Raw genomic sequence first — 27,778 nt, forward strand, 5'->3', positions numbered from 1 at the left:
TTTAAACCTTGAAGAAGGAATAAAAGAAGTACCTGGCTTATTCCATTCCCTTGAAATCATATCAGAAATAGCCTCAGGAATGGGAAAAACCCCTGGAGAAACCACAGGAGATTTAAAAACAGCATTTAAACGTTTATTAGACTGAACATCAATAGGACTGGTTACCTCAATATCCGAAGTAATCAACACTTCTTTTAATAAAGAACGCATATACTCTATTTTAAATAAATAAGTAGATTTGTCAGTGTCAATGTCTGAGGAAGGATCTTCTGAATCAGATAGATCCTCATCAGAAGAGGATAAATTATTATGTTGTTGGTCATTTGAAATTTCATCAGCTAAATGAGAAGTTTTAAAAGACCTTTTACGTTTATTAGAAGGTGGAAATGCAGGCAAAGCCCTCATAATAGAATCAGAAACAAATTCTTTAAAATTTACAGGTATATCATGCACATTAGAAGTTGAAGGAACTGCAACTGGCAATGTACTATTACTGATGGAAACACTATCTGCATGTAAAAGTTTATCATGACAACTATTACAAATGACATTCGGTGGAAAAATTTCTACAATTTTACAACAAATGCACTTAGCTTTGGTAGAACCGATGTCAGGCAGCAATGTTCCAGCAGAAACCTCTGAGGCAGGATCAGATTGGGACATCTTGCACAATGTAAGAGAAAAAACAACATATAAAGCAAAATTATCTATTTCCTTATATGACAGTTTTAGGAATGGGAAAAAATGCAATAGCATAGGCCTCTGATAGCAAAAGGCAAACATACAAGGGGTATTGAAATAAGGAAAAAAAATTGGCGCCAAGTATGACGCACAACGTAACGTAAACTTTTTTGGCGCCAAAAATAACCGGAAATGACACACTCGCGTCACTAATGATGCCGCTGTGTGAAAGGTCTCAGTGTCACGTATGACGCCGGAAACGACAAAGGAGCGTCATAAACGTCTTTCTTCGCGCCAAGAATGATGCAATAAAGTTTAGCATTTGACGCACCCGCGGGCCTAATACCCGCAATAGCAAGAAGTAGTCAATTGAAAAAAAGGACTAAACCCCAGGTAAGAAATACATTTCTTAAAATGTTTAAATTCCCCAAATATGAAACGGACAGTCTGCTGAAGGAAATACATGAACCCGACTCATGGCAAATATAAGTACAATACATATATTTAGAACTTTATATAAATGCATAAAGTGCCAAACCATAGCTGAGGTGTCTTAAGTAATAAAAAACATACTTACCCAAAGACACCCATCCACATATAGCAGATAGCCAAACCAGTACTAAAACAGTTATTAGTAGAGGTAATGGTAAATTGAGAGTATATCGTCGATCTGAAAAGGGAGGTAGGAGATGAATCTCTATGACCGATAACAGAGAACCTATGAAATAGACCCCCGTTAGGGAAATCATTGTATTCAAATAAGTGATACTCCCTTCACAACCCTCTGACATTCAATCGGGTTTCAACAATGCTGAGAAGCGCATATCAACGTAGAAATCTTAGCACAAACTTACTTCACTGCCTCCATAGGAGGCAAAGTTTGTAAAACTGAATTGTGGGTGTGGTGAGGGGTGTATTTATAGGCATTTTGAGGTTTGGGAAACTTTGCCCCTCCTGGTAGGATTGTATATCCCATATGTCACTAGCTCATGGACTCTTGCCAATTACATGAAAGAAAGCGTTTTTCCTATAAGTGTCACCAGTAACAACTGAGCCCTTTATACAAGCTGGGATTCCATACTAAGTGTCTGAATACAGCTTACCCTTCCCTCATGGGGATACTGCCAGCCTTTTCTAGAATTATCACAGTCTGTCTAGAAAAATATTGACTGAACATACCTCAATGCATCTTAGCATGCAAACCGTTCCCCCAACTGAAGTTTTCCTGTACTCCTCAGCCTATGTGGGAACAGCAGTGGATCTTAGTTACAAAGTGCTAAGATCATCATCCTCCTTGCAGAAATCTTCATCCCTTTTCTGCCAGAGAGTTAATAGTACACACTGGCACCATTTAAAATAAACTTTTGCTTGAGAAAATAAAAACTAACATTTTTGTCACCACACTCACTTTAGCCTTCCTAGTACTTAGAGTAGGCAAAGAGAATGACTGGGGGGGGAGCTAAGGGAGGAGCTACAGGGAGTGCAGAATTATTAGGCAAATGAGTATTTTGACCACATCATCCTCTTTATGCATGTTGTCTTACTCCCAGCTGTATAGGCTCGAAAGCCTACTACCAATTAAGCATATTTGGTGATGTGCATCTCTGTAATGAGAAGGGGTGTGGTCTAATGACATCAACACCCTATATCAGGTGTGCATAATTATTAGGCAACTTCCTTTCCTTTGGCAAAATGGGTCAAAAGAAGGACTTGACAGGCTCAGAAAAGTCAAAAATAGTGAGATATCTTGCAGAGGGATGCAGCACTCTTAAAATTGCAAAGCTTCTGAAGCGTGATCATCGAACAATCAAGCGTTTCATTCAAAATAGTCAACAGGGTCGCAAGAAGCGTGTGGAAAAACTAAGGCGCAAAATAACTGCCCATGAACTGAGAAAAGTCAAGCGTGCAGCTGCCAAGATGCCACTTGCCACCAGTTTGGCCATATTTCAGAGCTGCAACATCACTGGAGTGCCCAAAAGAACAAGGTGTGCAATACTCAGAGACATAGCCAAGGTAAGAAAGGCTGAAAGACGACCACCACTGAACAAGACACACAAGCTGAAACGTCAAGACTGGGCCAAGAAATATCTCAAGACTGATTTTTCTAAGGTTTTATGGACTGATGAAATGAGAGTGAGTCTTGATGGGCCAGATGGATGGGCCCGTGGCTGGATTGGTAAAGGGCAGAGAGCTCCAGTCCGACTCAGACGCCAGCAAGGTGGAGGTGGAGTACTGGTTTGGGCTGGTATCATCAAAGATGAGCTTGTGGGGCCTTTTCGGGTTGAGGATGGAGTCAAGCTCAACTCCCAGTCCTACTGCCAGTTTCTGGAAGACACCTTCTTCAAGCAGTGGTACAGGAAGAAGTCTGCATCCTTCAAGAAAAACATGATTTTCATGCAGGACAATGCTCCATCACACGCGTCCAAGTACTCCACAGCGTGGCTGGCAAGAAAGGGTATAAAAGAAGAAAATCTAATGACATGGCCTCCTTGTTCACCTGATCTGAACCCCATTGAGAACCTGTGGTCCATCATCAAATGTGAGATTTACAAGGAGGGAAAACAGTACACCTCTCTGAACAGTGTCTGGGAGGCTGTGGTTGCTGCTGCACGCAATGTTGATGGTGAACAGATCAAAACACTGACAGAATCCATGGATGGCAGGCTTTTGAGTGTCCTTGCAAAGAAAGGTGGCTATATTGGTCACTGATTTGTTTTTGTTTTGTTTTTGAATGTCAGAAATGTATATTTGTGAATGTTGAGATGTTATATTGGTTTCACTGGTAAAAATAAATAATTGAAATGGGTATATATTTGTTTTTTGTTAAGTTGCCTAATAATTATGCACAGTAATAGTCACCTGCACACACAGATGTCCCACTAAAATAGCTATAACTAAAAACAAACTAAAAACTACTTCCAAAACTATTCAGCTTTGAAATTAATGAGTTTTTTGGGTTCATTGAGAACATGGTTGTTCAATAATAAAATTAATCCTCAAAAATACAACTTGCCTAATAATTCTGCACTTCCTGTATATAGACAGCTCTGCTGTGGCTGCTCTCTTTGCCACTTCCCGTTAGGAAGGAGAATATCCCACAAGTATGGATGAATCTGTGGACTTGATACATCTTGCAAGAGAAAGAAAAAAATTGCCAGAATGTTTCAAAAAATTGGCAGAACTTTTCAGAAAATTATGTTAACTGTAAAGAAAGTGGAAATAACTGTGTGTTATTTAAATGAATATGAACAAGGTATAATAAAATAACTTGGGTGTCCATTTAACCAAGAAAACCTAACTGATGTTTTGACTTTTGGGCTACAAGAGATGATTTTAATTTATTATTTTAGAATTGTCAAAGTCTTTATAATGTCAAAAATTCTGTGTATATGCACTTTGCATTATTAATAACTTTGGTAATACAATAAGTTATTTAAAAAAAAAAAAAAATATATATATGGAATGTCCTTTATGGTAGATACCTTACAAAATGTTACAAAGTATCTAAGGCACTCCAGTAAAATAGCTTATAGGGTCATATTCACTGAGCTGTTCTCCTCCACCTTCTCGATCCTAATAAATATCGCCCCCTACTGCCCAGAAGGGAAGGTGTTACACAGATTAGGACTACACAGTACATATGGTCCATCATGTGCAGTTCACAATTTACTTTGTGTGGGAGAAATAATATTCCAGGATCATATTTTTTCAAAAGTAAATACAAATATATTCACAATCCATCTTCATAGCTGGAAAGTCATAAACGTTTCCTTTCTAAAAGATTTCTTCATCTGTCTCTGAATCTTCGTTTGCTTTGGTCAATTTTTCAAGCTCTTCCCCATCCTAAAGTTTTATTTAAAAAAAAATAAACAAAAAGGAGGTATAAAATTAGTGATGTGATAAAAGACTGAATAACAACAATTTCCTTTAGTTAGCTCACAAGTCAACCTGTCATATTTATTATCTCATTTAAAAGATGATTAAACACAACCGAATCAACAAATGTGTAATAAAAAGAAAATGCAATAGTACTTACTCTGAGTAGTATATTTTTTATGATATATTTCAAAATTCCCATCAATTTGCCAGCCCCCTGTATCATATGACAGCCACCAGCCAATCACAGACTCGTATAGGTATACTGTGAACTCTTAAACATGCTTAGTATTAGCTGGTGCCTCAGAAAAAGACTGTGCACAATTTGATAATGAAAATTGGAAAGTCTCTTAAAACTACATGCTCTATCTGAATCATTATTGTTTTTAGTGTCTTTTTAAATGGGTTTACAGCTAAACATGACTCACAGGTATGACCCTCTACATTTTAGTTTGTGTAATATACTGGCACTTTATAAATAAATAATAATAATAAATCAATATACAACAAAAATATAAAATAATATGTACTGAGAGATGGCTTCCAAATCGTAATCAACAATGCTTTAATGCGATTTCTCTTTGAATACTATGTACCTGTCATAAGATCACATATTGAAAAGTATGTTTACTAAGCAAGAGGTGAGAGGATAAAGTAACAGTACTTACACTGAAACAAAACAGTTTGGATCTCATATCACACAAAGCCCAGCAGCCATTCTCTTGTAATTTTAGAATGTAATAAAATAAAACATATATAATTTCTGCTAACCTGATAAATTAATTTATTTCATGGTGGTGAGAGTCCATGAGCCATTACTCCTGGGTTTATACTCCTGGCCACTAGGAGGAGGCAAAGATTCCCAAAACTGAGAGTACGTAATCCCTCCCACCTATCTGGTATGTTAGTCTAATGTATAACCAAGAAAGGAGAAGTGGAAAAACAGAAAAAGACAAAGCAGGTAAGATTTGGTGCAATATAAAACTGGCACCAGAAATTATTTTAATTAAATTTAGTGAAATTGGGTGGGTCTCATGTATTCATCAGGTAAGTATTAATGATATTTTCTTTCATAAAGGTGTGAGAGTCCACGAGCCAATACTCGTGGAAACTAATACCCAAGCTGTGGAGTCCATAAGTAATTCGGGCGGGACAAAAACATAATTTATGTAAGAACTTACCTGATAAATTAATTTCTTTCATATTAGCAAGAGTCCATGAGCTAGTGACGTATGGGATATACATTCCTACCAGGAGGGGCAAAGTTTCCCAAACCTCAAAATGCCTGTAAATACACCCCTCGCCACACCCACAAATCAGTTTAACGTATAAGAAGAAGTGGGGTGAAAAAAAGTGCGAAAGCATAAAAAATAAGGAATTGGAATAGTTGTGCTTTATACAAAAAAATCATAATCACCACAAAAAAAGGGTGGGTCTCATGGACTCTTTCTAATATGAAAGAAATGAATTTATCAGGTAAGTTCTTACATAAATTATGTTTTCTTTCATGTAATTAGCAAGAGTCCATGAGCTAGTGACGTATGGGATAATAAATACCCAATATGTGGAACTTCCACGCAAGAGTCACTAGAGAGGGAGGGATAAAATAAACACAGCCAATTCCGCTGAAAAATAATCCACACCCCAAACAAAGTTTAAATCTTATAATGAAAAAAACTGAAATTATAAGCAGAAGAATCAAATTGAAACAGCTGCCTGAAGTACTTTTCTACCAAAAACTGCTTCAGAAGAAGAAAACACATCAAAATGGTAGAATTTAGTAAAAGTATGCAAAGAAGACCAAATAGCTGCTTTGCAAATCTGATCAACCGAAGCTTCATTCCTAAATGCCCAGGAAGTAGAAACTGACCAAGTCGAATGAGCTGTAATCCTTTGAGACGGAGTTCTACCCGACTCAACATAAGCACGATGAATCAAAGACTTTAACCAAGACGCCAAAGAAACGGCAGAGGCCTTCTAACCTTTCCTAGAACCAGAAAAGATAACAAAAAGACTAGAAGTCTTTCGGAAATCTTTAGTAGCTTCAACATAATATTTCAAAGCTCTTACTACATCCAAAGAATGCAATGATCTTTCCTTAGAATTCTTAGGATTAGGACACAATGAAGGAACCACAATCTCTCTACTAATGTTGTTAGAATTCACAACCTTAGGTAAAAATTTAAATGAAGTCCGCAATACTGCCTTATCCTGATGAAAAATCAGAAAAGGAGATTCACAAGAAAGAGCAGATAACTCAAACTCTTCTAGCAGAAGAGATGACCAAAAGAAACAAAACTTTCCAAGAAAGTAATTTAATATCTAGAGAATGCATAGGTTCAAAAGGAGGAGCTTGTAGAGCTCCCAGAACCAAATTTAAACTCCAAGGAGGAGAAATTGACTTAATGACAGGTTTGATACGAACCAAAGCCTGTACAAAACAATGAATATCCGGAAGATTAGCAATCTTTCTGTGAAACAGCACAGAAAGAGCAGACATTTGTCCTTTCAAGGAACTTGCAGACAAACCTTATCCAGACCATCCTGAAGAAACTGTAAAATTCTAGGAATTCTAAAAGAATGCCAGGAAAATTGATGAGAAGAACACCAAGAAATGTAAGTCTTCCAGACTCAATAATATATCTTCCTAGACACAGATTTACGAGCCTGTAACATAGTATTAATTACGGAGTCAGAGAAACCTCTATGACTAAGAATCAAGCGTTCAATCTCCATACCTTCAAATTTAATGATTTGAGATCCTGATGGAAAAATGGGCCTTGAGATAGAAGGTCTGGTCTTAACGGAAGAGTCCAAGGTTGGCAACTGGCCATCCGAACAAGATCCGCATACCAAAACCTGTGAGGCCATGCTGGAGCCACCTGCAGAACAAACGAACGCTCCTTTAGAATCTTGGAAATCCCTCTTGGAAGAAGAACTAGAGGCGGAAAGATATAGGCAGGATGATACTTCCAAGGAAGCGACAATGCATCCACTGCCTCCGCCTGAGGATCCCTGGATCTGGACAGATACCTGGGAAGTTTCTTGTTTAGATGAGAAGCCATCAGATCTATTTCTGGAAGACCCCAGATTTGAACAATCTGAAGAAATACCTCTGGGTGAAGAGACCATTCGCCCGGATGCAACGTCTGGCGACTGAGATAATCAGCTTCCCAATTTTCTATACCTGGGATGTGAACCGCAGAAATTAGACAGGAGCTGGATTCCGCCCAAACCAGAATTTGAGATACTTCTTTCATAGCCAGAGGACTGTGAGTCCCCCCTTGATGATTGATATATGCCACGGTTGTGACATTGTCCGTCTGAAAACAAATGAACGATTCTCTCTTCAGAAGAGGCCACGACTGAAGAGCTCTGAAAATCGCACGGAGTTCCAAAATGTTGATTGGTAATCTCGCCTCCTGAGATTCCCAAACACCCTGCGCTGTTAGAGACCCCCATACTGCTCCCCAACCTGTCAGACTTGCATCTGTTGAGATCACAGTCCAGGTTGGAAGAACAAAAGAAGCCCCTTGAATTAAAGGATGGTGATCTGTCCACCACGTCAGAGAGTGTCGTACAATCGGATTTAAAGATATTAACTGTGATATCTTTGTATAATCCCTGCACCACTGGTTTAGCATACAGAGCTGAAGAGGTCGCATGTGAAAACGAGCAAAGGGGATCGCGTCCGATGCAGCAGTCATAAGACCTAGAATTTCCATGCATAAAGCTACCGACGGGAATGATTGAAACCGAAGGTTTCGACAGGCTGAAATCAATTTCAGACGTCTCTTGTCCGTCAGAGACAAAGTCATGGACACTGAATCTATTTGGAAACCTAAAAAGGTTACCCTTGTCTGAGGAATCAATGAACTCTTTGGTAAATTGATCCTCCAACCATGTTCTTGAAGAAACGACACAAGTCGATTCGTATGAGATTCTGCTAAATGTGAAGACTGAGCAAGTACCAAGATATCGTCCAATTAAGGAAATACCACAATACCCTGTTCTCTGATTACAGAGAGAAGGGCACCGAGAACTTTTGAAAAAATCCTTGGAGCCGTTGCTAGGCAGAACGGCAGAGCCACAAATTGGTAATGCTTGTCTAGAAAAGAGAATTTTAGAAACTGAAAGTGATCTGGATGAATCGGAATATGCAGATATGCATCCTGCAAATCTATTGTGGACATATAATGCCCTTGCTGAACAAAAGGCAGAATAGTCCTTATAGTTACCATTTTGAATGTTGGTATCCTTACATATCGATTCAATATTTTTAAATCCAGAACTGGTCTGAAGGAATTCTCCTTCTTTGGTACAATGAATAGATTTGAGTAAAACCCCAGCCCTTGTTCCAGAACTGGAACTGGCACAATTACTCCAGCCAACTCTAGATCTGAAACACATTTCAGAAATGCCTGAGCCTTCACTGGATTTATTGGAATGCGAGAAAGAAAAAATCTTCTTGCAGGTGGCTTTACCCTGAAACCTATTCTGTACCCTTCTGAAACAATGTTCTGAATCCAAAGACTGTGAATCTATTTGATCCAAATTTCTTTGAAAAATCGTAATCTGCCCCCTACCAGCTGCGCTGGAATGAGGGCCGCACCTTCATGTGGACTTGGGAGCTGTCTTTGGCTTTCTAAAAGGCTTGGATTTATTCCAGACTGGAGACGGTTTCCAAACAGAAACCGTTCCTATAGGGGAAGGATCAGGCTTCTGTTCCTTATTCTGACGAAAGGAACGAAAACGATTAGCAGCCCTATACTTACCTTTAGATTTTTTATCCTGAGGTAAAAAAGTTCCTTTCCCCCCAGTAACAGTTGAAATAATAGAATCCAACTGAGAACCAAACAATTTATTACCTTGGAAAGAAAGGGAAAGCAAAGTTGACTTTGAAGACATATCAGCATTCCAAGTTTTAAGCCATAAAGCTCTTCTAGCTAGAATAGCTAAAGACATATACCTGACATCAACTCTGATGATATCAAAGATGGCATCACAAATAAAGTTATTAGCATGTTGAAGAAGTTTAACAATGCTATGAGTATTATGATCTGACACTTGTTGCGCCAAAGCCTCCAACCAAAAAGTGGAAGCTGCAGCAACATCAGCCAAAGAAATAGCAGGCCTAAGAAGATTACCTGAACATAAATAAGCTTTCCTTAGAAAGGAATCAATCTTCCTATCTAAAGGATCCTTAAAGGAAGTACTATCTGCCGTAGGAATAGTAGTACGCTTAGCAAGAGTAGAGATAGCCCCATCAACATTAGGGATTTTGTCCAAAAACTCTAATCTATCAGATGGCACAGGATACAATTTCTTAAATCTTTTAGAAGGAGTAAAAGAATTACCCAGATTATTCCATTCCCTAGAAATTACTTCAGAAATAGCATCAGGGACAGGAAAAACTTCCGGAATAACTACAGGAGGTTTAAAAACCGAATTTAAACGCTTATTAGATTTAGTATCAAGAGGACTAGAATACTCAATTTCTAAAGCGATTAAAACTTCTTTAAGTAAAGAACGAATAAATTCCATTTTAAATAAATATGACAATTTATCAGTGTCAATATCTGAGACAGAATCCTCTGAACCAGAAAAATCCTCATCAGAAACAGACAAATCAGAATGACGATGTTCATTTAAAAATTCATCTGAGAAATGAGAAGTTTTAAAAGACCTTTTACGCTTACTGGAAGGAGGAATAACAGACATAGCCTTCCTAATAGATTTAGAAACAAAATCTCTTATATTAACAGGAACATCCTGAGTATTAGATGTTGATGGAACAGCAACAGGTAATGGAATATTACTAATGGAAATTTTATCTGCATTGGCAAGTTTATCATGACATTCATCACAAACTACAGCCGGAGGAACAGATACCACAAGTTTACAACAAATGCACTTAACTTTGGTAGAGCCAGCATCAGGCAGTGTTTTTCCAGAAGTAGCTTCTGATCCAGGGTCAATCTGAGACATCTTGCAATATGTAAGAGAAAAAACAACATATAAAGCAAAATCTATCAAATTCCTTAAATGACAGTTTCAGGAATGGGAAAGAATGCCAATGAACAAGCCTCTAGTAACCAGAAGCAAAAGAAAAATGAGACTTAAATAATGAGAAAAAAAGGTGGAGACAAAAATGACGCCCACATTTTTTAGTGCCAAAAAAGACGCCCACATTATTGGCGCCTAAAATGCTTTTTGCGCCAAGAATGACGCCACATCCGGTGACGCCAACACTTTTGGCGCAAAACGTCAAAAAAATGACGTAATCACGAACAACTTCCGGCGACAAGTATGACGTCGGAAATGACAAAGAAATTTTTTGCGCCAAAAATGTCTGCGCCAAGAATGACGCAATAAAATGAAGCATTTTCAGCCCCCGCGAGCCTAACAGCACACAGAGAAAAAAAAGTAAATTTTAAAGGTAAGAAATTGAAAATTCATATGCATTATCCCAAATAATGAAACTGTCTGAAATAAGGAATATTGATCATCCTGAATCAAGGCTAATAAATGTTTAAACACATATTTAGAACTTTTACATAAAAGTGCCCAACCATAGCTTAGAGTGTCACAAAAAATAAGATTTACTTACCCCAGGACACTCATCTACATGTAGTAGAAAGCCAAACCAGTACTGAAACAAGAATTAGTAGAGGTAATGGTATATCGTCAATCTGAAAAGGGAGGTAAGAGATGAATCTCTACGACCGATAACAAAGAACCTATGAAATAGCTCCCGTAGAAGGAGACCATTGAATTCAAATAGGCAATACTCTCTTCACATCCCTCTGACATTCACTGCACACTGAGAGAAAAACCGGGCTCTAGCCTGCTGCGAAGCGCATATCAACGTAGAATCTAGCACAAACTTACTTCACCACCTCCATGGGAGGCAAAGTTTGTAAAACTGATTTGTGGGTGTGGTGAGGGGTGTATTTATAGGCATTTTGAGGTTTGGGAATGTTACAAACTGCTATTTGTAACTGGCCCTTTAAATGAAAAATTGCCCTGCTTCCATGGATTGTGGAGAAGCCTATTTGCCAGCCTCCTTCCTCATGACTATGGCCCCTGGAAGATTGTGCCCCTGAGAACATATTAACTTTTATTGGGTGTGTATGGCCCTTTAAGAACCATCTGGGGACATATTGTGACTTTGGTGAACAATGCCCCTTTAAGACTATGTCCCCAAACCTGTAAAATAGCTTGTCCCTGGCTTTCTCCCACTTGGTTTAGTGAATGGGACTTGCTGAGCCAGGTGCAACACAGGCAGAGTGTTCCACAGAGGGGGAGCACTGTTACAGAGGCATTGGTTTTCATTGTGTGCCATTAAGTGTTATGTGACAGACCCTTCGGTCAGAACTAAAGAGATAACTTTGTTCAGCTTCAAGAAGCATTCTAAATACAAGTTTGCTGGGATCAGCTCTAATTAAGTTTAGTGAAAAACATTCCAATTGTCTAATCAGACTGCTAGTAGTGATAAGGTGGACTGCATTGTTTTCTTGTGTGTAATGTTATCTGCTGTTATGGCCTGTCAAAGGGCGTTGCCTCTCTATCTAAATGCATCAAATGTGTGATTGGGGATTTTATGCCTCCCCCTGAGAGTGTCTTTTTTGCATGTAACCTCAATAAAAACCAGGCTGTGTGTTCCAGCACATCAGACCTATTCTGACCCTCTAACTTGCAGCTTTGACTCATGTTTGTAGGGGACAGCTATACTCACTACAGGGATTGCTATGCTCTTCATACTCCCTTAGCTACTGAGCTCCTGTAAGAGCTCTTGTTCCTGATCCTGCTTCGCTCTAAAGAAGGAAGAGGTTCACCTACTGGAGCCTGGTCGTAGGTCCAGGGCGCAGAGCAGACGGCGAGATACCAGCCCAGCAGCGGTGGTTCGTAGAGTCTGCTTTACTTATGGTGACTACGATGCTGATGATCCGTTGGTGAGCGCTAGGAGCATCCTTTTCTACGGTCCAACTTCCAGCCAGCCTGGAGGCAACCGTAACAGGGAAACTTTGCCCCTCCTGGTAGGAATGTATATCCCATACGTCACTAGCTCATGGACTCTTGCTAATTACATGAAAGAAAAGACATTTCTAAAAGGAACCTGTAGCCCACAATAAAAAGTCTCCTATATAAATTACTAGACTAAATTGCAATAAAGTCTAGTGTATAAAGTAGTAATGTCTGTATATGTTAGTGTCCCCTGGCTATGATGTACCTCATGAAAGGTGGACCTGCTAATAGCGTGAGTGCATAAATATTCTCACTTATCTTGAGATGCACCCACTCTACCATGCTTACCCACAGCTGCAGAAAAAAAAGACTGCATACAGAAGAAAGCCTGTCCAGTGCTGGGCATGCCACAGCAGAAGATCGATGTATGGAGTATATGGATGACCCAACAGGAGGTCATATTAAATGCAATAAAAAAGAAAGGGGAAAAGAAATGTACATACTCAAACTGCTGCCAGAAAACAAACAATCACAAAAGAAAAACATGTCTTGTGGGCCCTTGCAGTCATGAAAGAAAGGAATTCATTAGGTAAGCATACATTATATCTTATTTCATAAAGGTGGTGAGAGTCCACAATCCATTACTCATGGGAACTAAAACCCAAGCTGTGGATTGCACAAGTAATTTGTGCTGGACCAGACTTAATATTCCAAATAAATCAGATGATTAGTTGGTTTGTTTTTTATGCTGAAAAAATATACATACAATAAATATTAAATGCCTTAGCTACCAAAGGCTGCTTTAGAAGAAGCAAAAACATAAAAATGGTAGAATTTAGAAAAAATATGTAAGGAAGACAAAAAAATGCCTTAAAAATACAATTTTAAACAACATTCAAATTTACTTCTATTATCTAATTTGCTTCATTCTTTAGATATCCTTTGTTAAGGAAATAGCAATGCACATGGGCGAGCCAATCACAGGAGGCATCTATGTGCAGCCACCGATCAGAAGCTACTGAGCCTATCTAGATATGCTTTTCAGGAAAGAATATCAAGAGAATAAAGCAAATTAGATAATAGAAGTAAATTAAAAAGTTGTTTAAAATGGTATTCTCTATCTGAATCATGAAAGAAAAAAATTGGGTTTAATGTCCCTTTAAAGGAAATGAAAAATCAACTGATCTGGTAGAATGGGCAGTACCTCATTTAGTAGGAAACTGACCCGCCTCCAAATAAGCTTTAAAAAAAGCTTTAACGAAACGGCAGTAGCTGTCTGACCTTCTCTGGAACCAGAAAAAAGATAAACAAGTTAAAAGATTTTAAAAAATCCTCTGTGGCCTGCAAAATAGAATTAGGACAAAAAGAGATTGCTGAACAGAATAAACCACCTTGGGCAAAAGGTTAAACTAAGTTCTCAAACTGCCTGATCCTGAAGAGAAAAAAAAAAGATAGGAATGCTCACAACAAAAGAGTAGACAAATCAGAAATTCTTCTAACAGAAGAAATAGCCAAAATAAACAAAACTTTCCAGGACAAAAACTGAATATCCAAAATATGCATAGGTTCAACTCAGAAAAAATAAGATTCCATGTAGAAAAAATTTTTTGTTAGTTAATCACAAGCTTAATCATGTCTAAGGTCTTGGAAAAAAAATCTGAATATTCAGCAATCATCTTGTAAAACAATGCAGAAAGAGCAGAGATCTTACCCTTACAATAACTAGCGGATAAACACTTATCCAAACCATCCTGAAGAAATGGAAGAATTCTAGGAATTCTAAAAGAGTTCCAAATGAAACCATGTACCACACACCAGGAAATAAATACCTCCCAAACCTTGTGATAAATCTTCATTCACAGGTTTATGGCCCAGCACCAAAATGACAGAATCAAAAAACCTCTGTCTTAAAACTAAGCTTTCAATTGTTAAGCCATTACGTTTAGGGATTTGAAATCCTGATGGAAAAAAAACAGACCAGGAAACGCAGAGGAAGAAGCCACAAAGGACAAATGGACCTCTGCACCATATCTGCAAAGCAAGTACTGCAAAGCCAAGAAGGAGCACTTAGCATTACTGATTATACCTCCTGCTTGATCTTGGCTATTACACTTGGTAACAGAACAAGAGCCTGAAAAAATGTAAGCCAGATGAAACAACCAAGGAGCTACTAAAGAATCCACAAACTCCGACTGAGGATCCCTGGGCCTCGCAATTATTTGATTAAATGAGAAGCCATCAGATGCACTTCCGGAAAACCCCATTGGTCTACAACTTCCAGATGAAGAGACCATTTCCCAGGGTGAAGTGACTGGCAACTGAGAAAGTCTACTTCCCAATTGCACACCTTTGGTATATGAACTGCAGAAATTATACAGGAATTGCTTTCTGTCCAAGTCAGAATTCAGGAAACCTCCCTCATTTCCAGGGAACTGCGAGTTCCCCCTTGATGATTGATGTAAGCCACTCCTGTAACATTGTCTGAATGGAAACACAGATCTCAGAAAAGTCTCTTTTCAGAAGAGGCCACAATTGCATAGAGTTCCAGAGCATTTGTAGGCAGCTTTCTCTCCCAAAGTAACCAAACTCACTGTGCTCAGAGACCCACAGACTGCACATCAACCCAAGAGACTTGCATCTGTCAAGATCACAGTCCAATTTGGATGGACAAAAGATGCCCTCAGAAAAATGTGTCGATGATTGATCCACCAAAAAAAGGTATTGTCTTGTATTGGCATCCAAAAGAATCTTTTGAGCCAACTGAATGTAATCCCTGCACCACTGACAAAGCATACAAAGCTATAGAGGTCTCATATGAAACCAAGCAAAAGGAATAGCAGCTGAAGTAGCAATCATCAGACCTAAAACTTCCATACAAAAGACACACAGATGGAGAAGGAACTGACCAAAGATTTACACAAGCTGAGAGTAAATTTAGTATTCTCTTTTCTTTTAAGGAAAGTCTCATGGAGACCGAGTAGATTATCATACCCAGAAAAGTAATCCTGGATTGAGGGAGCCGAGAGCTTTTTGAAAAAAATTACTTTCCAATCATGCTCTTTAAGAAACAACAAAAGTCTGCTGGTATGAGATATTGGTAAATGTAAAAATGAAGCCTGTACTCATGATTTATAGAGGATATGAACTGTCCTCTTTGGACCAGAGGAAGAATTGTCCGAATGATCTCCATCTTGAAAGACGGAACCCTGAGAAACTTGTTTTAAGTTTTTAAGTCCAGATCTTTCTTGGGAACAATAAAGAGGTTGGAATAAAATACCTTACCCTGTTCCAAATCCGGAACTGAAACTATTACTCCCATAGATTCCAGATCTGAAATCAAATCTTTGGAACATGAGACAGAAGAAACCTCCCCCTTAGGGTCCTTGATCTGAAACCTATTTTGTATCCTTGGGAAATATTGTTCAGAACCCATGGATCTTGATCAGAATGAAACCAAGCCCCCTGAAAAAGGCGTCACCTAGCCCCTACCAGAAGATCTGAATCAGGGGCCGTACCTTTATACAGACTTGGTATTGGAAGAAAGCTTTTAGGACTGCTTAGATATGTTCGAAATAGGGTTTGGTTCAGGAAAAATAAGAAGAACCCTGGTTCTGGGATGAGACCGAGGACTTCTGGTTCTTAGATTGATGAAAGGAACGAAAATGGTTAGAAGCCCTAGATTTACCCTAACACTTCTTATCCTGAGAGAAAGGCTTCTTTCTACCCAATCACTGAATAGTTAGTCATCCGGACCAGTCATAAACAACACCTTCCCTTTAAAAAGGAAGAGACAGAAGTCTAGATTTAGAAACAATGTCAGCAGACCATGATTTAACCACAAGGCCCTCCTAGTCAAAACTGCTAGAGCCATATTCTTAGCATTGATTTTAATAAATGCATCACAAATAAAAGCATTAGCATTTAGAAATTATCTCAGAGATAGCATCAGAAACTGGAAATACTTTGCTGTTTTTTTTTAAAATTAAATCCAGCTGTTAACAGATATATCCTCAGAAACCTTATAATCCTGAACCCCTAGTACATAACACTTGTTTTATAACAGAATGAAGGTGTTCAAGTTTAAATAAAAAGGGGATGATTCAGTATCCTGATCAGAGACTGACAATCATCTGAAAACACTTCACCCTCAGAGGATAAATCAGAAGACCCAGGCCCTGAAACATTTAGCTTAACAGACTTCAATGTACTCAAATCAGATAATCTAGCAGATGGATTATCAGTAACCATCTTCTTAGGGTTACTTGAAGGAGGCATGGACCCCAACAACTCAGATATAGTAGAGCAGCATTAGAATGCATAAGATGATCCGTATATCATTTGCAAAGCTGAACAGGGGGGGATAACAACAACCATCTTGAAAACAATATACTCTATATCAGTAGAAAAAGTGTTCAGAGAATCCAGCTCCAGCTTATGAGGTACTAGTATTAACAGAAGAGGGGACAGAATTAGTATGCTCTATAATGAAAAGGAAAGCAAGCAATGAGAAAATCAAAATACAGACAAAGATTTAAACCTAGCAATACAGGCAGGGTAAATAAAGCAGCTCTTAGAAGTAATGAAAATTTACCCCCTCACTAGAGGCTTAAACAAACTTCAGGAGTGTTAAATATCCATACAGCATCCGATGGGTGCTAACGTGACGAAAGGACAAACATACAGACGCGCACAAGAGAAAACTCAAAAGTAAAAAAGCAAATAGGGCATCTACTGGTGCACACACAACTAGCTTACAAGGGGAAAAAAATGGCTAAAAAGCCAAACGTGAAAAAAAGCTGATGCGCAGTAAGAAAAAGCACAACAACAATAATAATAACTAGTATTTATATAGCGCCTTTCTCCCAGTGGGACTTAAAGGGACATGAAACCCATTTTTTTTCTTTTATGGTTTAGAAAGGGCATGCAATTTTAAACATATTTCTAATTTACTTCTATTATCTAATTTGCTTTATTCTCTTGATATACTGTGCTGAACAGCATATCTAGATATGCTCAGTAGCTGCTGATTGGTTGCTGTACATAGATGCCTCATATGATTGGCTCACCCATGTGCATTGCTATTTCTTCAACAGAGGATAGCTAAATAATGAAGCAAACTAGATAATAGAAGTAAATTGGAATGATGTTTAAAATTGTATTCTCTACTTGAATCATGAAAGAAAATTTTTGGGTGTAGTGTTACTTTAAAGCGCTTTTTCAGCGCTCGCTCTCGGAATTAACCAAACCGGCAGCTGAATAGTAATAGTTGTTATTATTAAACAATTTAATGGTACTCATTTTATAGACCTCGGAAGGATGAAGGACTGAGTTGGCCCTGCCAGGATTTGAATCTGTGATCTTTTGATCTTTGAACAGGCTTTTGTAGTCAGGACATTTTACCAACTGAGCTACCTCACAGGCAATTTTTTTCATGAAACGTCTACCAAAGTGTAGCTTACTGATTCTAAACTACCCCTCTTGGCAGTGGTGTGTGTCAAACCAGGAGAATTTACTAGCAAAAATGGATGTGCTTAACAGACTAAAAAGGCTCTGCAGTATTTTTAAAGGTGCTCACATACATATTTGAAAGATGATTAAAAAAAATTAACTTTTTCATTTAAAGAGACATAACGGTAAAAATTAAAATGTTCTAAAAATAAAGAACTTTTCTTTCATAAAGGTGGTGAGAGTCCATGATCCATTACTCTTGGAAATTAATTTCCTGGCCACTAGGAGGAGGCAAAGATTCCAAAACTCCTAGAGCCCATAAACCCCTCCTACCTTACAGGAAACTAGTCTTGTCTTTGCCTTCCCATGAGGAAAGTGAAGAAGGAAGGTTCTCCATGTGTTTGTGAGAAGGGTGCTCAGAAAGATTTGAGGCCCAGTTTCCACTCAGAGAGCTGATGTCTGGACAGAGGGATATATTTGGAGTGTGGTTAGTGGCTCAAGAACACCCTATGGGAGTAAGTCACAGGCCTACAACTGATGTCACAGGGACTGGTCCCTAACCTCCTCCTGTTGGTTCAAAGTTATACTCAATAAATTTAGATCTCCTGCTGTCACGAGTACAGCACTGGATTGACTATCTACTTGATGCAGTTCTTTCTGCTTTTGGTAAGTCCAGTAGTATGGGTTCCTATCAGGCAAGTGTGGGGATTGTTATTGTCACCTGCTTAGCCTGTAGGCTATTAGTAGGTACTCTCTTATGGGTATATCATAGCCTGGGGACTTTTATGTCAGTCATTTTGTCTTGAGCTTTATTTCACCCTATACTAGGCCTTGAGGTGTGTTAAGTATTTATGTTAGTGTATCTTTTTTTTTTTTTGCTAGCGCATTTCAGATTGTTTTTGTGCATCAATTTTTTTGTTACACTCTTTCTTGTTTAGTGCGAGGCGGCGTATACGCATGTCAGCTTCTATTTTCCAGTAGGGTGGGAGGGGTTTATGGGCTCTAGGAGTTTTGTAATGTTTGCCTCCTCCTAGTGGCCAGGAAATTAAATTTCCAAGAGTAATGGATCATGGACTCTCACCACCTTTATGAAAGAAAAGTTATTTCTTTTTAGAACATTTCATTTTTACAGTTATGTCTCTTTAAATTAAAAAGTAAATTTTTTTAATCATCTTTCAACAGCTGTTATCAACTTAATGCACTACTATACAAACACATGTCCTTTTACAAATAAAGAATAAAAGTGTTTTTCCATTTGTGGATTCTGTGCAAAATTAGACTGCCCCTGGGGTGGTGACTAGCCACAGAACATGCTATTATGCTTTTATTTGTTTGCTTAGGTAAGCCACAGAACATGCTATTATGCTTTTATTTGTTTGCTTAGGTAAGCCACAGAACATGCTATTATGCTTTTGTTTGTTTGCTTAGGTAAGTCACAGAACATGCTATTATGCTTTTGTTTGTTTGCTTAGGTAAGCCAGTAAACCACAGAACATGCTATTATGCTTTTGTTTGTTTGTTTGCTTAGGTAAGCCACAGAACATGCTATTATGCTTTTGTTTGTTTGCTTAGGTAAGTCACAGAACATGCTATTATGGTTTGGTTTCTTTGCTTAGGTAAGAGAGTAAGCCACAGAACATGCTATTATGCTTTTGTTTGTTTGTTTGCTTAGGTAAGCCACAGAACATGCTATTATGCTTTTTTTGTTTGCTTAGGTAAGCCACAGAACATGCTATTATGCTTTTGTTTGTTTGCTTAGATGAGCACTTCTCCCTTTTTTGGTATGAAAATTATGTTCTCTCTGTGTTCTGTGACAAGGCCCAAAGAAGATCAAACGTACATCTAGGAGTGCCCTGTCTCTCATTTAGAGGGGGATTGGCTGCTATTTAGGGGCTGTACTTTTAGGCACGCCCACCCTGATCTACTACAGGAAAGGTTTTCTTTTGTAAACAGTACATTCTGGCAAAAATAGGCTGCTCTTGGTTTGGTAAATTGCCGAAGAACAAGCTGTTATGCTTTAGTTTGTAGCCTGGTTGAGCAATTCCTTTTTTTTTTTTTTTTTGGTATGTCTTTTCACGTGTTTTGATTAAGATTATAACACTGTTTTACACATGTAATTAAATTCTAAAACAAATCTGTTAAAAAGAAAACATTTTAAACAAATCCATAGACAATGATTTCACAGTTACCCTTTGATAAACAGAACTATTGAAGATGGTTGATATTTTAAGTAGCTTAAAGGGACAGTATACACTCATTTTCATATAACTGCACGTAATAGACACTACTATAAAGAATAAGATGCACAGATACCGATATAAAAATCCAGTATAAAACTGTTTAAAAACTTACTTAGAAGCTCTCAGTTTAGCTCTGTTGAAAAGGTAGCTGGAAAGCCCACTGCAAATTGGAAATAAAACACTCTCCCCTCCCCCTTCTTTTGCATATGAAAAGACCCTTTACACAAACAGGAGAAAGCTAGAGTAGGTATCTGACGGTATTCTCATAAAACTTTGGGGCTTGGTTAGGTGTCTGAAAATCAGATCAATGTTATATAAAAAATAAGCAAAACTATACATTTAAAAAAACCAAAAAAAAACTTTATGGGCTATATAAATAGATCATCTACAAAACTTTTATGCAAAGAAAAAATAAGTGTATAATGTCCCTTTAAGAGAGAAATATTTAATTAAAGGACTTGGTACTCAAATATCTTTTTAAAAATGGATTAGAACGTTTTTTTTCTCTGAAAAATGGGTGTTCTTGTGCGTAGTAAACCAACTTTTTTTCCTGTGGGAGTTCTTCCTTCCAGCCAGTGAGCAACAGATACCTGGGTATTACAGGTACACTAACATGCACTTCCTGTCAGTTTACTTAAAATGTAAGCAGCTTTTACTAAGTCTTTTTCCATGCAAAATATATCTATTATGATTTCATAAACATGACAGAAAATGTTTGAGTATTGTGCCCCTTTTGGAAACTATATTATATTTTGAAAATAAGTATATATAAAAAAAAAATACCTACCCCACTGGAACGTTCCCAGACGTCTCCATTTACTATTTTGAGTTTCTCTCCTTGTACAGTAGCTTTGGATTCTGCAACTTTACTTGCATTATAGATATAAATAGACAACAGTATTACTGGTGCTTCCAAAAAGAATTCCATGGAAGGCTTGAAATTAAATACAAAAAAAGATACAACTGTAACGATCACTGTTGTGACTTGTGCTGTCAGGACATGAAACATGTTGTCTCTAAATTTTAATATAAAAGCAACAGACAATCCAGCAAAGGCAGTAGCAAATATAAGGGCAACTGAAAATGCATTGTGCCCATAAAAAAATCCACAGGACTTTATTTTAGTAAAGTGCTCATTGTACAAAACCAAGGTGAGCCCATTAAATAAAACACCAAACACATAAAGTTTGCTGTTCTGTATAAAAATGCTCTCGGAAATCTGGTCCCCTTCCTTGAGTATTTTCTCATTGTAGATATTGGCCAAAGCAGCAATGAAGCACTGCAGTAAAATCAGAAAATGACCAAACCCAAGGGAGCTAGTCTTCAAGTTTGTTATGGCTTTTAGGCTGTTGGAGTCCTGAAAACCTGTTTCTGGCGGTATCAAGTAAATGCAGCTATTGGATGGGGCAGCATGAAAAATGTGATGGCTTTCATGAACTGACACATCTTCATGAACCGATCCCTTCTGGGATGTGAGACTCATAATGGACAGGAATAAAATTATGAGTGAGGCCCACTGCACGTAGGAAAGATGGCGTCTGGAATAAAATAATCAAATAAATAAAAACACAATTTTGTTAAAAAAACAATATTAGATGTAGTAATCTGCTGAAGAAAACAGTTTAACAAACTCTTCAGTGAAAAACAGAATTTATGTTTACCTGATAAATTACTTTCTCCAACGGTGTGTCCGGTCCACGGCGTCATCCTTACTTGTGGGATATTCTCTTCCCCAACAGGAAATGGCAAAGAGCCCAGCAAAGCTGGTCACATGATCCCTCCTAGGCTCCGCCTACCCCAGTCATTCGACCGACGTTAAGGAGGAATATTTGCATAGGAGAAACCATATGGTACTGTGGTGACTGTAGTTAAAGAAAATAAATTATCAGACCTGATTAAAAAAACCAGGGCGGGCCGTGGACCGGACACACCGTTGGAGAAAGTAATTTATCAGGTAAACATAAATTCTGTTTTCTCCAACATAGGTGTGTCCGGTCCACGGCGTCATCCTTACTTGTGGGAACCAATACCAAAGCTTTAGGACACGGATGAAGGGAGGGAGCAAATCAGGTCACCTAAATGGAAGGCACCACGGTTTGCAAAACCTTTCTCCCAAAAATAGCCTCAGAAGAAGCAAAAGTATCAAACTTGTAAAATTTGGTAAAAGTGTGCAGTGAAGACCAAGTCGCTGCCCTACATATCTGATCAACAGAAGCCTCGTTCTTGAAGGCCCATGTGGAAGCCACAGCCCTAGTGGAATGAGCTGTGATTCTTTCGGGAGGCTGCCGTCCGGCAGTCTCGTAAGCCAATCTGATGATGCTTTTAATCCAAAAAGAGAGAGAGGTAGAAGTTGCTTTTTGACCTCTCCTTTTACCGGAATAAACAACAAACAAGGAAGATGTTTGTCTAAAATCCTTTGTAGCATCTAAATAGAATTTTAGAGCGCGAACAACATCCAAATTGTGCAACAAACGTTCCTTCTTTGAAACTGGTTTCGGACACAGAGAAGGTACGATAATCTCCTGGTTAATGTTTTTGTTAGAAACAACTTTCGGAAGAAAACCAAGTTTAGTACGTAAAACCACCTTATCTGCATGGAACACCAGATAAGGAGGAGAACACTGCAGAGCAGATAATTCTGAAACTCTTCTAGCAGAAGAAATTGCAACTAAAAACAAAACTTTCCAAGATAATAACTTAATATCAACGGAATGTAAGGGTTCAAACGGAACCCCCTGAAGAACTGAAAGAACTAAATTGAGACTCCAAGGAGGAGTCAAAGGTTTGTAAACAGGCTTAATTCTAACCAGAGCCTGAACAAAGGCTTGAACATCTGGCACAGCTGCCAGCTTTTTGTGAAGTAACACAGACAAGGCAGAAATCTGTCCCTTCAGGGAACTTGCAGATAATCCTTTTTCCAATCCTTCTTGAAGGAAGGATAGAATCTTAGGAATCTTAACCTTGTCCCAAGGGAATCCTTTAGATTCACACCAACAGATATATTTTTTCCAAATTTTGTGGTAAATCTTTCTAGTTACAGGCTTTCTGGCCTGAACAAGAGTATCGATAACAGAATCTGAGAACCCTCGCTTCGATAAGATCAAGCGTTCAATCTCCAAGCAGTCAGCTAGAGTGAAACCAGGTTCGGATGTTCGAACGGACCCTGAACAAGAAGGTCTCGTCTCAAAGGTAGCTTCCAAGGTGGAGCCGATGACATATTCACCAGATCTGCATACCAAGTCCTGCGTGGCCACGCAGGAGCTATCAAGATCACCGACGCCCTCTCCTGATTGATCCTGGCTACCAGCCTGGGGATGAGAGGAAACGGCGGGAACACATAAGCTAGTTTGAAGGTCCAAGGTGCTACTAGTGCATCCACTAGAGCCGCCTTGGGATCCCTGGATCTGGACCCGTAGCAAGGAACTTTGAAGTTCTGACGAGAGGCCATCAGATCCATGTCTGGAATGCCCCACAGCTGAGTGACTTGGGCAAAGATTTCCGGATGGAGTTCCCACTCCCCCGGATGCAATGTCTGACGACTCAGAAAATCCGCTTCCCAATTTTCCACTCCTGGGATGTGGATAGCGGACAGGTGGCAGGAGTGAGACTCCGCCCATAGAATGATTTTGGTCACTTCTTCCATCGCTAGGGAACTCCTTGTTCCCCCCTGATGGTTGATGTACGCAACAGTTGTCATGTTGTCTGATTGAAACCGTATGAACTTGGCCCTCGCTAGCTGAGGCCAAGCCTTGAGAGCATTGAATATCGCTCTCAGTTCCAGAATATTTATCGGTAGAAGAGATTCTTCCCGAGACCAAAGACCCTGAGCTTTCAGGGATCCCCAGACCGCGCCCCAGCCCATCAGACTGGCATCGGTCGTGACAATGACCCACTCTGGTCTGCGGAATGTCATCCCTTGTGACAGGTTGTCCAGGGACAGCCACCAACGGAGTGAGTCTCTGGTCCTCTGATTTACTTGTATCTTCGGAGACAAGTCTGTATAATCCCCATTCCACTGACTGAGCATGCACAGTTGTAATGGTCTTAGATGAATGCGCGCAAAAGGAACTATGTCCATTGCCGCTACCATCAACCCGATCACTTCCATGCACTGAGCTATGGAAGGAAGAGGAACTGAATGAAGTATCCGACAAGAGTCTAGAAGCTTTGTTTTTCTGGCCTCTGTCAGAAATATCCTCATTTCTAAGGAGTCTATTATTGTTCCCAAGAAGGGAACCCTTGTTGACGGAGATAGAGAACTCTTTTCCACGTTCACTTTCCATCCGTGAGATCTGAGAAAGGCCAGGACTATGTCCGTGTGAGCCTTTGCTTGAGGAAGGGACGACGCTTGAATCAGAATGTCGTCCAAGTAAGGTACTACAGCAATGCCCCTTGGTCTTAGCACAGCTAGAAGGGACCCTAGTACCTTTGTGAAAATCCTTGGAGCAGTGGCTAATCCGAAAGGAAGCGCCACAAACTGGTAATGCTTGTCCAGGAATGCGAACCTTAGGAACCGATGATGTTCCTTGTGGATAGGAATATGTAGATACGCATCCTTTAAATCCACCGTGGTCATGAATTGACCTTCCTGGATGGAAGGAAGAATAGTTCGAATGGTTTCCATCTTGAACGATGGAACCTTGAGAAACTTGTTTAAAATCTTGAGATCTAAGATTGGTCTGAACGTTCCCTCTTTTTTGGGAACTATGAACAGATTGGAGTAGAACCCCATCCCTTGTTCTCTTAATGGAACAGGATGAATCACTCCCATTTTTAACAGGTCTTCTACACAATGTAAGAATGCCTGTCTTTTTATGTGGTCTGAAGACAACTGAGACCTGTGGAACCTCCCCCTTGGGGGAAGTCCCTTGAATTCCAGAAGATAACCTTGGGAGACTATTTCTAGCGCCCAAGGATCCAGAACATCTCTTGCCCAAGCCTGAGCGAAGAGAGAGAGTCTGCCCCCCACCAGATCCGGTCCCGGATCGGGGGCCAACATTTCATGCTGTCTTGGTAGCAGTGGCAGGTTTCTTGGCCTGCTTTCCCTTGTTCCAGCCTTGCATTGGTCTCCAAGCTGGCTTGGCTTGAGAAGTATTACCCTCTTGCTTAGAGGACGTAGCACCTTGGGCTGGTCCGTTTCTACGAAAGGGACGAAAATTAGGTTTATTTTTTGCCTTGAAAGGCCGATCCTGAGGAAGGGCGTGGCCCTTACCCCCAGTGATATCCGAGATAATCTCTTTCAAGTCAGGGCCAAACAGCGTTTTCCCCTTGAAAGGAATGTTAAGTAGCTTGTTCTTGGAAGACGCATCAGCCGACCAAGATTTCAACCAAAGCGCTCTGCGCGCCACAATAGCAAACCCAGAATTCTTAGCCGCTAACCTAGCCAATTGCAAAGTGGCGTCTAGGGTAAAAGAATTAGCCAATTTGAGAGCATTGATTCTGTCCATAATCTCCTCATAAGGAGGAGAATCACTATCGACCGCCTTTATCAGCTCATCGAACCAGAAACATGCGGCTGTAGCGACAGGGACAACGCATGAAATTGGTTGTAGAAGGTAACCCTGCTGAACAAACATCTTTTTAAGCAAACCTTCTAATTTTTCATCCATAGGATCTTTGAAAGCACAACTATCCTCTATGGGTATAGTGGTGCGTTTGTTTAAAGTGGAAACCGCTCCCTCGACCTTGGGGACTGTCTGCCATAAGTCCTTTCTGGGGTCGACCATAGGAAACAATTTTTTAAATATGGGGGGAGGGACGAAAGGAATACCGGGCCTTTCCCATTCTTTATTAACAATGTCCGCCACCCGCTTGGGTATAGGAAAAGCTTCTGGGAGCCCCGGCACCTCTAGGAGATTGAATAATAAAAACTACAGTTAAACACTAAAAAACTCTAAGCCATCTCCGTGGAGATGTTGCCTGTACAACGGCAAAGAGAATGACTGGGGTAGGCGGAGCCTAGGAGGGATCATGTGACCAGCTTTGCTGGGCTCTTTGCCATTTCCTGTTGGGGAAGAGAATATCCCACAAGTAAGGATGACGCCGTGGACCGGACACACCTATGTTGGAGAAATGACAATTTATTATTATATTATCAGTTATTTGTAGAGCCCCAGCAGATTCCCCAGCGCTAGAAACATAGGTTAAAGGACCAGTTCACCCAGGAGATGTAATCATTTAGCAGCATATTGTTAATATTAACAAGTGAAGTAGAATCTAAACCATAAATATTGTAATAAGGATATATATATATATTTTACCTTTTCCCTTGCTTATTTTCCCTTCTGCCAGACAACCCTGGAACACCCTGATGAAAGGACTGTGTTTGAAAACTTTATTACCAATCAAGTTGCGTTATGCAATTATATGCCAAGTTCGCAAATTTAGCACTGCGCATACACACATCTGTAAATGTTATTATTTAAAGCAACCACTGGCAGAATATGGGTTGCTTTGAATATTAACATTTACGGATGTGTGTGTATATGTATAACTAACAAACTGGATACGGCCGCCTTACAGAACAATCCGGTCAGAGTGCATAAACACAACAGCCTTCAGTGCTCACAGAATGATGAGAGCTCTGTGCGCTGTGACCGTCATCGTGGGGGCAGGAGCATGCGCCTTGCACAGAAGGGAGTACGACCAAGTGGCCGCACGTCTAGAAATTATATCAGTGGATAAAGGTAACACAAAAACGCAAATGGAGATTTAAAAAAATTATTTACAAACAAAGAAAACGACCTGTAATGATTGATCAGCAGTAACGTATTTAACTTTGACAGTTATTTTGTTTAAAATGTATTGTCATTTTGGGTAAACTGTCCTACTGCAGTTAGCATATCGATGACGAATCCGGCTTCCTCGAATCGTTGCGTGCCTCACGAGCTAGACGCCAAAGGGGCAAGCAACGATTGGAGGAAGCCGGATTCGTCATCGATCTGCTCAATACAGTAGGAGATGCAGGCAGAGGATCAGCGAGATGTTTTCCATAACGCAATAGTAAGTATTGTAAAAAAAAGAAGCATCATTGTAAAGTTTAATGAATTAAAGTGCCCCTGTTTTTAAGATTAATTTTTAAATACCGGGCACTAATTCCTTAAACTTTACAATCACTTTAAAGGGTTATTAAAGACCTCTTGTTTTGCGTAAAATGTTTTGTTTGTCCTATGCTCCCTAAAGAAAACAAAACCTGTAACATAGGTCATAAAAATGCTACAAACTGCACAATTATACACAAAAGCAAAAGGTGTTTAACGTCCTTTTAAACTGTGGTCTGAGGATAAACCCAGGAAAAACCTGGGCAATGCAAAATCAAGTAGTCAATAAGAGACAGATAAAGCTAGTGTAGATTGGAATATATAAATGACAGTGCAATATAAAACCATCTGAGTCTTTACTGCAAACACAGAAGAAGAGAATAATGACTTTAAGAGAGGCTTACAGAGTTATATTGTTTTACAATTGTATTAAATAAATCTGGGGTGACATCATTACTTGTGTGCAATCACTTTACAGTTATGTGAGAACTGGCCTGTATTTATAAAATGAATGGTCCTCAAATC

The 27,778-nt window shown here is 39.3% G+C and overlaps 1 protein-coding gene across 1 annotated transcript in view; it reads right to left on the reverse strand.

The window, feature by feature from the left end:
• Nucleotides 1-3,980: 3,980 nt before the first annotated feature.
• SLC35A5 (solute carrier family 35 member A5) overlaps nt 3,981-27,778 on the reverse strand; it is a 150,879-nt gene continuing 127,081 nt past the window's right edge. Inside the window, exons 6-7 of the mRNA XM_053706503.1 lie at nt 21,001-21,751; nt 3,981-4,524 (exon numbers count right to left, since the gene is read on the reverse strand). Of these exons, the coding sequence (XP_053562478.1) occupies nt 4,456-4,524; nt 21,001-21,751 (820 nt within the window). The 3' untranslated portion in view covers nt 3,981-4,455. The remainder of the gene's footprint in view (nt 4,525-21,000; nt 21,752-27,778) is intronic.

The sequence above is a fragment of the Bombina bombina genome, chromosome 3 (assembly GCF_027579735.1).
Source record: "Bombina bombina isolate aBomBom1 chromosome 3, aBomBom1.pri, whole genome shotgun sequence".
Taxonomy (NCBI): Eukaryota; Metazoa; Chordata; class Amphibia; order Anura; family Bombinatoridae; genus Bombina; species Bombina bombina.